Source organism: Sapajus apella, unplaced genomic scaffold (genome assembly GCF_009761245.1).
Source record: "Sapajus apella isolate SASKATOON/1434 unplaced genomic scaffold, GSC_monkey_1.0 scaffold80, whole genome shotgun sequence".
Classification (NCBI taxonomy): Eukaryota; Metazoa; Chordata; class Mammalia; order Primates; family Cebidae; genus Sapajus; species Sapajus apella.
In genome coordinates this window covers 424351-436105 of record NW_022437020.1, presented here as the reverse complement: position 1 = coordinate 436105, position 11755 = coordinate 424351, and the positions used below count along the sequence as shown (strand labels likewise).

Here is an 11755-nt window from a genome sequence, read left to right as displayed (position 1 = left end):
GAAGGAAGGAAGGAAGGAAGGAAAAAGCAAGCAAGCAGGCAAGCTATTCTGTCATTTATGACAACATGGATGAACCTGGAAGACATGCTGGTGGGTGAAATTAGCCAGGCACAGAAACATCTGCATCATCTCACTTTTTGAGATCTACTGCCAAGCCTGGTGACTACCATTACTAACAAGGTATTGTATATTTCAAAATTGCTAAGAGAGTAAATTTCAAATACTCTCACCACAAAACATATGTATGTGTGGTGACAGATATGTTAATTAGCTTGACTTAATCATTCCATATCATATACATATATCCAAACATCATATTGTACCCCATCAAAATACACAATTATAATTTATCCATTGAAAATAAAAAAATAACGCTTTTTTAAAAATCCATTCTCATAGAGCTTATAACCTGCTGAGAACATGCCTGTACATGGGCGACTGAAGGGAAACCTGAAGAAAGGCCGTGCTATTCTCCATTTACCCAAATCCCCACTCCAGAGGTCTGACCTGCCCTTCCCAGCCCTGCTTTGTACTCTGTAGTTTATAGTGTGTTCTGTGAACAACACCTTCTACATGCTAACCCCATGGACTTTCTTATCAGTTGGGAGGAGAAAGTGGTTGGAGTACCTCTCTCCAACTCCTGCCCTGGGGTAGAAGGCCTTTTCTGGCAATGGTTGCATCCCTCCAAGACCCCCGTTCCTCCCAAGCAGCTCTTGCTCCACGGTTCCAGCCCCCATAGAGCTCTGTGAGTGCAATTTCCCACCTTGTCCTCACAGCCATAGAGGTGGTAACTGCTTCTCACTTTTGCTGGTGTCTGGGTCCCTCACCTGCCTTATTCGTGTCCATAACACTGTCCATACCTTTAAAAGCCCTATCAGCAAAGTCTCATCACCAGAACTATCTGGGGTGAATCCCTTTTCCCCCCAGGAATCTGAGTATGCAGTCTATGGGGTTAGCCTCGCAGGGCCCCCAGCAGAGCAGAGAAGGGCAGCTCAGATCTCTGGGATGGGGACGGGAAAGGAAAATGAGCAGCACAGCCCTTACACAGCTGACAGGAGATCCCATCCAAAGAAGAATGTCAAGGCTGCCAAAATCCAGTAATTCTAGCCCCAAGGGAGCCTGGGATGCAAGCTCCAAGTCCAAGGTGGAAGCAGAGCATGGCAGAACAGGTTGCAGACCAGGAAAGTGACCAGCAATGAGGCGGAAATAGGGTGAGCAGAAAGGTGGGAAGGAAGCAGGTCTCAATCAACCAACCGGGACACAGGGCACGAGCGCCCCACCGGGCACCAGCACCCTGTGGGAGGAAGGTACTCCAGTTGGCAAGAAACCAAAGGCTGACCTAGCCTCCATAGGAAACACCTCCCCAGGGATGGGCCTCGGCCCAGAGTGTTACCCTCAGACCCGGGGCTGCGAGACTAGTGCCAATCCTTGCTGATGAACTAGGAAACGATAACTACCCACCTGGGTTTTGCCCACTCTGGGAACCAGTAGGGCCGTGAGCAGGTGCCTGGTAACCTTTTTCCAAATGCTGGAAGAGAACTAGAACAGGGGAAAACTGGCATCTACAGGACCCCAAGTGCTCTCTGAGCAATACCCGCTATATCCATGCATCCCTCATGGGGGCCAGCCATGGGGCTCAGCTTCCAATAAATGCTGGCAAACACTCATTAACCACAAAATATTATCATCTGACAAATCAACTAATAGTCAGGGAGGCCTTCCTCTGTTAAGTGTTCCTACTATAAGTCCCCAGGGCCCACTGTACTTCCACTTCCATAATTCTTATTCCTCTAATAATTGGGAGGCTTGGGTGGAAATGCCAGCTTACTTACTACCTGTGTGACCTTGAGTGAGTTGCTTCACCTCTCTGTGAGCTATCTCACTGTCCCCATCTCTAAAATGTTGATTAAAAGAGTGCCTACCTCACAGAGTTATTGTGAGAGTTCAATGTGCTAATATTTATAAAATGTCTGGAACACTGACCGACCTATAATAAGCATGTCTTAGTGTTTAGGTAAATTAAGATTCTAGTGGAAGTCTGCCTCTCCCTATAGATCATTGCTCCTTAAGCACAGGGATATTGTCTGTCTCAATTTCGCTGCATTCCCATTGCCTCCCACACAGCCTTGAGAGAGTAAGTACTGCAAAAATAAATGTTATTGAATGAATAAATGAATGGATAACAGCCTAATCAGGAAAACTTCTACTCCACTGATAACAAGAAATGACTTGCACTCCACCAAGAGCAGATTAAGCAGAACAAAAATGTGCTTGCAGATTTATAGCAGAGTTGGTCTGAGAGTTGGGGATAAGGCTGTTTCAAAGGGGTTCCCCCACGCTGCATATCCTAGTGGAATAGGTGTTAACTGAGCACCTCGTCTTTACCCTGCACTGCCAATATCACAGTCAACCCACTGCATGTCAGGCCTCTTACTAAACACTGAAGGGTAGAGAGACAAAGAAGGTCCTGTCTGAGCTCTTAACAAGCTTGCCTCTAGCTCAGAAACAAAACAGAGACATTAACAAGGGAGTGGACTAGAAAAAATGATTAAATATTAGTTCTAGACCTCTCATCCGGGAGCATGCCTTTATTTAGCATTATAGGAATCGTTTTGATCTGGGATGTATTCACGATGATAAGATGGGCTTCAGTGGTGAGGGAAAGGACGTCCACTGTCTCACTGTCCTGCAGCCCCTGTGCCAGCCACCCACCAATTCCATGAGGGGGCATGTGGCAGCTCCTTAGTTTGTAGGCCGTTCTCATCCACACGGTCACCCACCCCACCCTTATCACACTGCCTCCCCCAGAACTTTCTCAGACTTCTGCTTCAAGACTAGACCAGAGAATCCACTGGTCAACTCTGGGACTCATAAGGCTGGTGACAAATGGCAGAAGTGTCACACATTGGCTCTCACACCCTTTATCTCATTGAGGCAAACAGAGGTATTATTTTAACAATGGAAATGGAAGCTCAGTGAAGTAAAGGAACTTGGGTCAACACATAAAGCTAACCTTGGAAGAGATGGGGCCACCTGACCCCCAGCCAAAGTTTTTTTTGTTGTTTTTTGTTTTGTTTTTGCTTTTTGCTTTTTGAATTTTTTTTTTTTTTTTTTGACATGGAGTTTTGCTCTTCTTGCCCAGGCTGGAGGCTAGAGTGCAGTGGTGCTATCTTGGCTCACTGCAACCTCCACCTCCCGGGTTCAAGCAATTCTCCCATCTCAGCCTCCCAAGTAGCTGGGATTACAGGTGTGCACCACCATGCCTGACTTTTTTTTTTTTTTTTTTTTTTTGTATTTTTAGCAGAGATGGGATTTCACCATGTTGTCCAGGCTGGTCTCAAACTCCTGACCTCAAGTGATCTGCCCACCTCAGCCTCCCAAAGTGCTGGGATTACAGGCATGAGCCACCACACCTGGCCCCCAGTCAAAGTTTTTTTCAGATGCCAACCTATAGTGTCTTCTGCTGAAAGCCTGGTGTTTGGGGCTGACCTAGGAAAGAGGCCATCTTCATCCATTCTAGTCAGTTCAGAAGCATTGCTGAGTGAACTCCTACTACAGGCACTGCACTGGACACAGGGCTTATGGAAATGAGTAACCATTGTCCCTTCCCCCAGGGGCCTTACGACTAACCAGGCACTGCCTCTATCAGAGGAGAGCACGAAGTCTGCCATACCTAAGAGATGACTCCACCCTCACCACAAGATTAAAAAGCTGAAGTCACAGGCACTTCTCATGCTCGCCACACTGAATATGCATGCTACTATTTATAATAGTGATATTCAGTATGAGCCAAACACCAGAAAAGAATTCCTTCCTATGAAGACCTGATCAATTTCCTCTTCTCCAACAAAATGATTTTATGATTGTGTTTCTTTTTGCAAACTGCTGCTAGGAAGCTTCATATGAACTTTCCTAATCAATGACATCCCTAAGGCAGGTCCCTAATGGCATGTTTATTAAAATAATGTGTTGTCCACTTCCCCACCCTGGCCTTGACTCATATTCTAATGTACATTTTCCCTGGTCCTCCGTGTGTACATTTTGTTTCTTATTTACCATTTATGGCATGTGTTTCTGTAACAAATTGCTGCAAGTCCCACTGGAATGAGGCAAAGCATATATGAATATAGCTACCACTTTTCAGAACCCACGATGTGCCAAGCATTACAGGTACCTTATGTTCAATTCTCACAAAAACCTACCAGTTAGATGTGAAAATCTTCCTCTTATAAATAAGGAAACTGAAGCCCAGAGAAGTAAAGAAACACATTCAAGGTCAAACAGCCTTTCAGTGACAGGATTTCAACATGGCTCTGTCCAACTCCAAAGCCTAAAGTGGTACTGCTATTAAACAATAAAAGTAATACAATTTATCTTCAAACATCAAACTATCATCCCAGAGCATTTTATATATTTTTCTGACAATAATCTGATGAAGAGGCAGGGTGGATATTATTAGTACCCTTATTGAAGTGCTAATGGATTAAACTGCTATCACAGAATTTCTCTGCCAGGAAATGAACAAAAATCCCTCGCCTAGACCAAAGATCTTTGACTATTTCCATGGAGCCCTGGAATTTTCCATAGGCATGCATCTTTGGTTTTATAGCCCCAGGTGCAATCTTACTTGTTGGGTTTACTGTGCAAGAATTCTTTAATAAAAGGAAAAATTTCCCCATTTTAATACATTTGAAAGCCACTATCCCAGCACACTGGAACCTAGAAAAGACTGCGGACAACTCACCGATCATCTTGAGTCTTCCGATCCTATCCATGAGCAGGGCAGAAATGATGTTCCCAGGTAAGACAGACAGGCTGCCCAGGAAGCTGACCAGGTAAATCAGGAAGTCATTATCTTGCTCCAAGTCCATGTGGCAGCCCTTCTTCTGCTCCAGAAAGGTGGAGTTGATAAACCGACAGTTGATGAACTTATGCTCGTAGAGGTCTGGGGAGAGAACGAAAGCTTCGGTTCATGTAAGTGGAAGAGAGCTGGACAGAGAAGGGCAGAGGCAGGAATGAAGTTGCCCCCTTCTGTGAGCAGGCTGTGCCAGTCAGACCACCTCAAAGTCAATGTAATATGTGACCATGTCATCAAGGTATGGATGAATAGAGAAACTTCCTAAAAATCTAATGACCTGTTCAAGTTCTTAAAAGCAAGGGGAAATGAAACTAACGTTGATGGACATTTAAAAATGCATCCTGTCAGCCAGGTGTGGTGGTTCACGTCTGTAATCCCAGCACTTGGGGAGGCTAAGGTAGGAGGATCACTTGAACTCAGGAGTTCAAGACCAGCCCAGGAAACATAGCAAAACCTTATCTCTTATCTCTACGAAAAAAAAAAATTATTAGCTGGGTGTGGTGGTGTGTGCCTGTAGTCCCAGCTACTCTGGTACCTGAGGTGGGAGGACCACTTGAGCCCAGGAGGTCAAGGCTACATTGAGCCATGATCACACCACTGCACTCTAGCCCGGGCAAAAGAGGGAGAGCTTGTGGAATAAAAAAAAAAAAAAAAAAAAAAATCATCTCTCCAGCCAGATAACAGTCCTGTTTGTACCAATCAAGTGACACTGAGGGCCACAGCAGCTAGGCCCCTCCTTGGAGGCTACCTGGCATAGGGAAGCAGAACAGAAGAGCATTATTTCCAGATTGAGCCGGTCACTCCAGAGCCCATGCTGTCTTCTGTGCCTAAACCTGAACATTCTTAAAAAATAAAAGCAATTTGCATTGGAACCAGTTTGCAAGTCTCCTTACACCTTCTAAGATCAGCTATTCTGACAGAAAAAGTCCTAAACAGGCTCCCCAGAAACCCAGGTTTGGGGATCTGGTCCTGCTGTTAGCCCTCTTTAACCTCCCTGAGGCTCTACCTACAAAATCTACAAAATTGGAAGAGTACACCTGGCCATCTCCACTGATTCTCCCAGCTCTGACATTTCCTGGCTACACATGTTTGCAAGAATCTCCATGATAAGAGTGTGCAAATGAAGAGGCATCATTCAAACTTGAAATAACAAAATGCTATGCCAGTTTTTAATGACAGTGAGTAAATTTCTGGAATTCATTCTTGTTTCAAGTTTAGGGTAAAAGGAAATTCAGGAAGGTAAGTGCCAGAGTGAAGTATTATGAGACTCCAGAATAGAGACCACATATTGAAGCTCTTGAGGCTGATATCATAGAGGAAAAAGACGTTCTTGTATAAAATGTCCCTTGGTGCCTGTGCCAGGGATAAAACATGGATCTCGACATAATGCAAGCAGTTCAGTGGCAAGATTGCAGGCTTTATAGCCAAACAACTGAGGAGTGAATTCAGACTCCCTCACTTGCTAAACGTGGCCTTGACAAAGTTGCTTAAGTCTTGATTTCCTTAACTCGGTTTCCTTAGCTATAAGATAAGGATTTTTTAAAAAAATTGTACATTTCTTCATTGAGACAATGTAAGTAAAGCCCCTAATAAAAGCTCACTCGGTTTCCTTATACACCAACTTCACTTGGTATTTTATTAATTTATGATGAGGGTAGCAAAAGTAACAAGAAGTGGTGAAGTGGTAGAATTTTGTGACTTTTTTAACCATGGAAATCTAAAATAGTGTAATTTTAAAATAATCTTCGTATTTCACTTCATGCACAAAATGTGAACAGATGTAATTTTCCCTTTTCATTTATTGTGAGAACACAAGTCTTGCATTTTGCAAGTTTCAAATTATGCAAGGTCTTCAAGAATGCATTCTGTGCATAAAATGCAGCCCTCCTGGAATGCTGGTTTGCTTTTGTGTCATCCTTTGTTCGTACCGGAGACCCTTTATGTATAGCGTCAGCCTCACTGGGGTGAGGGCATTTGGCTAGAACTTTTGTTTCCATTTCATTTGTGATAAAACTGAGATACAGACACATTAAATGCCTTAGCAAAGGCTGTGCACCTTATTTGTGCCATGCCTGGGGCTAAAATCCATCTCCCCACCAAGGTTTGGCATTTGCATCGATGAATGCTTTCCTAACTCCTGAAGCTGATGCCTGAGCATTTTGATTCTTGGACAAAACTAACTGTCTCTCAATATAGTCTGCTCAGTCTGTCAATGTTCTTACCTACCTGTGTTATAAAAGACGGTTGATTCAATGGTACAATTTTTGAAATAGGTATCTGTTGATGTTACATCTTCAAAATAGCACTCATCAAAGAATGTGTCCTCAAAGAGTACATGTTTAAAGTACATCCTTGTGAACCTGTGGAAAGAGGTTGACCTCTGAGTGATTCATCCGAAAAATAAAGAGACTTGAGACCAAAATGGAAAACACAGCAAGGCAGAAAAAGGAGATCTGCAAGCCCAAAGGTGCCAGAGCATTATTTTCAACCCAAACTGCTTTCCCATTTCTTCGCTGTTTGTTTCGTAGTGGGGAAGGGCCTCAGGACCCGGAAGCCGGTGTCTGCTGGAAGTGCGTATGAAGTGCTGTGCACCAACCTAGTGGTTTTCAAAGGCAAGTCCACAGACCTTCTGAGTCAGAATCACAAAAATGTGAAATGGTGTGAATTTCACATTGAAATTGAAATACTGATAACATCTTGCTTTTTGATGCACTTTTAAAACATGCAGGCCCCTGGAATGGTCCTAGAAGTTTTGGAAGCAATAGAATTGTGAAAGTCTGAGAATCATCTTCTTCTTTTTTTTTTTTTAATTGTCCAAACAAAGATGTGGGGAAAGAGGCACTTTCATTCACACTATCAGTAGAATATAATCCATGGAGCCTCTTTGGGGAGCAATTTTGCCAATTTTGAAATGCATGTTCTCTTTAACCTAGGAATACCACTTCTAGGAATTTATCCTACACATACTTACTCATGTATTCAAAGAGATACATTCACTGATCTTCAGTTCAGCACTGCTTGTAACAACAATGGATTACTACATACATACATACGTAACAGATTCAATGTAATGGAATACCATGTAGCCATCGTAGTAAATAAGGTAGATCTATATGTGTTAATACAGAATAATCTTTAAAATATGTTGTTAAGTAAAAAAAAATCAAGATGCAACATAGAGTTTATAACAGGAGATCATTCAGGTAAGAAAGGGTATGGATACACATGCTTCCAAACATATCTGGAGACTTACACAGGAAACTGATAGACATGATTGTTTCCAGGGAGCGCAGTGGAAGTGAGGAATAATACACTTAATTTTCACTTTATGCCAAGTGTATATATTACTTCTTCACTTTTTTAAAACTCAGTTAATAAGAGGATAAGGCACCCAGATGATTATGAGGTGCAGCCACACGTGGGAGTCACTGCACTACCCCAATTCCCACATATTTAATAGGAAAGAACAACACAACATTTAAAAATATCTCTGACACACACTACCATCTTCCTCTCTTGGCTATGTTTACCAAGCTTGGTCAGACTTTCAGGCTGGAAGCCTTTGAATACGTCTTCATTTGTGAATAATCATACACATTCTTTCTATCATCGATTCATTCATTTACATATTTAGTCTTCTGCAAACACTGACAAGGTACTGGGTGCTGTGAGCACAGACAGGAAAGACATGCTCCCTGCTCTCCAGGCTAACCGGAGAAAAAGGACAAGCAAACAGGCAACTACACCACAGTGGAGATCGCTATGACAGAGATAGCACAGGATGCTGAAGGCCTTTGTTCCTTTTCAAAATGGCCACCAAATAATTCACTCCAGGACTACTTACAATGACCAGTTACCATTATCCTTCATGCTATATTGTGTCCTTCTCAGAACACTAACCTAGAGCTGCCAGTCATTAGCTTCTGCTAAAAGACCCGCCCCCCAACAAGAAGTCCTGGGCAAGTGTTCATCAAAAGCAGGACCCCAGACCACTTGCATCAGAATAAACTTGAGGTTATTATTAAAGATGTCATTTCCTAAATTCCAACCTACATCTCTTGAACCAGAATCACCAATGGCAGAGACTAGATTACTATACGTAAAGAAATTGAAGAATCATTGGTCTAGAAAACCAAACTATTTTGAATAATGTTTCTTAGGGTCAAATTTGCTACAGACTTTTGTTTTTTGTTTTTTGAGACAGAGTCTCGCTCTGTCGCCCAGGCTGGAGTACAGTGGTGTGATCTCAACTCATTGCAACCTCCCAGGTACAAGCAATTCTCCTACCTCAATCTCCTGAGTAGCTGGAATTACAGGTACACATCACCATGCCCAGCTAATTTTTTTATATTTTTAGTAGAGATGGGGTTTCACCATGTTGGTCAGGCGTGTCTCAAACTCCTGACCTCATGATTCGCTCACCTTTGCCTCCCAAAGTGCTGGGATGACAGGCGTGAGCCACCACACCCAGCCGCTACAGACTTTTAAATAGGGGCCTCCAAAAACTGTCACTAAATTCTTCAGGTTTCCGTAGGAAAACTAATTGGTAAAACTTTTGTTACAAGAAGATGCTGCTGATTTCAAAATGTATAAGGTAGACGTGTTTACTCAGGAGGGCTATTCCTGGAAACTGTTGCAGGCCTTTGCATTTCTTAATATATCCTTCTTTTTAATATAGTAATAGGCTGCTGATGTAGCCTTGGGTGCTATTTTAATATTCTTCCCAGGGTGGCTGAGAAGGCAGAGCCATAAATCATAAATGCATCTGATCAGGCAGCCCTTCAAATGTCTCTCCAAGTAAGTTAGAAAAAGCCAGAGTTATAAGGGAAGAGATAAAAAGGAGAAAAGGCCAAAACATATTTTATTACTCTTTACATAAATCATCTCCTCCAATATACTGAACAGGCCCACCCAAGAGTCTTTATTCAGGAGAGTTCAAAAGATAAAAGAAATGTTATCAACAGCACTTTGTAAACATTTTCCTTAAGGTAACAGAAGCCATTGGCAATCCAAGGTCTATGGCAGAATTATCATTACAAACCTTTTGTTTCGGTTACCTTCAGGCCCAGTGGTTAGTCCACCAAGTGATTTAAGCTACACCAAAGTCACATTCGACATGTGTTAGGCTTGAGGGCATCACCCTAAAGAAATTCAGTCTAATTAAAGAGATAAACAAGAAAACCAACCATTAAAATTTAGCGTGATGATTATCAAGATAGAGGTATGCTATAAAACCACTTCTAAGGGGACACCTGTGATCCAGCTGGGTAAAGTATGAGATGATTACCCTGAAGGAAAAGTAAAAGCTCTCTAAGCAAAGATGAGGATGTGTATTGCAGACAGACGGAAAAGCATGTGCAGACATAGATGCACGTCATATATACTCTTCAAATGCCTTTTTAGAAAGTAGAGAATTCTCTTTCACATAAATTATATCATCATTTAAGGAAAAAATAAATAAAGACTATATCTCCCCAAAGTTCATACACATAAATACTTCAATAAGCTCTCTAGGCACAGTGAAATGAAACAGAGCTCTTAAGAACAGGAAACCCAGTCTCTCGCATATTATCTTAGGTCAGGTCCTAATCTGAGATAAATCAAAAGACAAATAAGTGGATCACTTCAGAAAATATGTACCTGGGCCTAATTTGCTTAAAGAACAGAGGAAACAAATTCTTGCCTGAATGCTCTATGTAACTCCAGGTGTAGGTGTCAGGCCTTTACCCAACCTCTGATGCCTCTCTCCAAAAAAATGAAGAGTCTACCTTTCAGAGCTTAACCACCAAGAGCTCTGAGACAATTTTCTTCTCCTCTCTAAGCCTGCATTTTAAAAAATCTATTAAATAAGAGTGTTGAGAAGATGGCTCTTTTTGCAGCTCTAGCATGTTTCCATAAATGAGGAGTACTTTCACTGTGTGTAACCCCAAGAAATAAATAAAAGAGTGGACTTAGGAGATAGCTATCTACTTCCACAAATATTGAAATATTATTTCATGAAGAATCAGCAAATGTTCCTGATGGGAAATCCTGGTGCCAATGTCAGTCAAATAGTCTAAGGACATATATTCTTGTGCCTCAGCAAGTTTGACAGTAAAATCCAACTTCCTCTCTCTTTCTTTTCTTACACTCAAGGATACCCGAGTGCAAAAATCATAATACCTCATTCTGTCTCCTTTACAAAGATCCTAGCACATTTACTGCCTTTAGGAACAATAACTGAAGCATAGAACGTAGAACAAAAAGGGAAATAATAAAGATAAAAACATTAAATTAGCAAGAGAAAAATAGTAGAACAAATTCATAAATGAATGTAGTTAGAAACATTCCAAGTCAAACACTAATTTAGCCATGCCAAAATCTGGAACAATTCAGAGATCCCTTCAACTGGTAAATGGATAAACAAAACACAGTACTACATTAAATTCATGGAATACTAGTCCATAATAAAAATAAACTACTAAAAATGCAATAACACGGATAAATCCCAAATGCATTACGCTAAATAAAATGAGCATATTCAAATGGCTTCCTATTGTATAATTCCATGTATGGAACACAAAGAAGATCATTGGCTGCCAAGGGCTGGGAATGGAGAAAGGGCATGGAGAAATTCAGGAAGTAATGGAACTGTCCTGTATCTTGCTTGTGGTGGTGGTTACATGATTGCACGCATTTGTCAAAACTGACAGAGCTATATGCTAAAAGGGGTAAATTTACTGTATATAAATTATTCCTCAATAAAAAAGGAAGTTTCAAAACCTTTCTAAGGTAACCATAGCTAAAACAAAATCCAAATCAAGCTCAACTACTGACTAGACTGACTTAACCTCCCCACAGACTGTTAAGGCCTAGCAGAAGAGGTGTGTACATTTTTTTTTTTTTTTTTTTTTTTTT

The 11755-nt window shown here is 41.7% G+C and overlaps 1 protein-coding gene and 1 long non-coding RNA gene across 6 annotated transcripts in view; one reads left to right on the top strand and one right to left on the bottom strand.

Annotated features, from left to right (window-relative positions):
- SV2B (synaptic vesicle glycoprotein 2B) overlaps window positions 1-11755 on the bottom strand; it is a 188519-nt gene that overhangs the window by 7664 nt on the left and 169100 nt on the right. For all 5 annotated transcript variants that reach the window (XM_032252771.1, XM_032252766.1, XM_032252767.1 and 2 more), the window contains 2 exons: window positions 7085-7218; window positions 4745-4945 (listed from right to left, as the gene is read on the bottom strand). In XM_032252771.1, the coding sequence (XP_032108662.1) occupies window positions 4745-4945; window positions 7085-7218 (335 nt within the window). The remainder of the gene's footprint in view (window positions 1-4744; window positions 4946-7084; window positions 7219-11755) is intronic.
- Window positions 4324-10109, top strand: LOC116533152. Its single transcript, XR_004261113.1, has 3 exons — window positions 4324-4335; window positions 7919-7925; window positions 10027-10109. It is a non-coding gene; the product is annotated as an uncharacterized LOC116533152 (long non-coding RNA).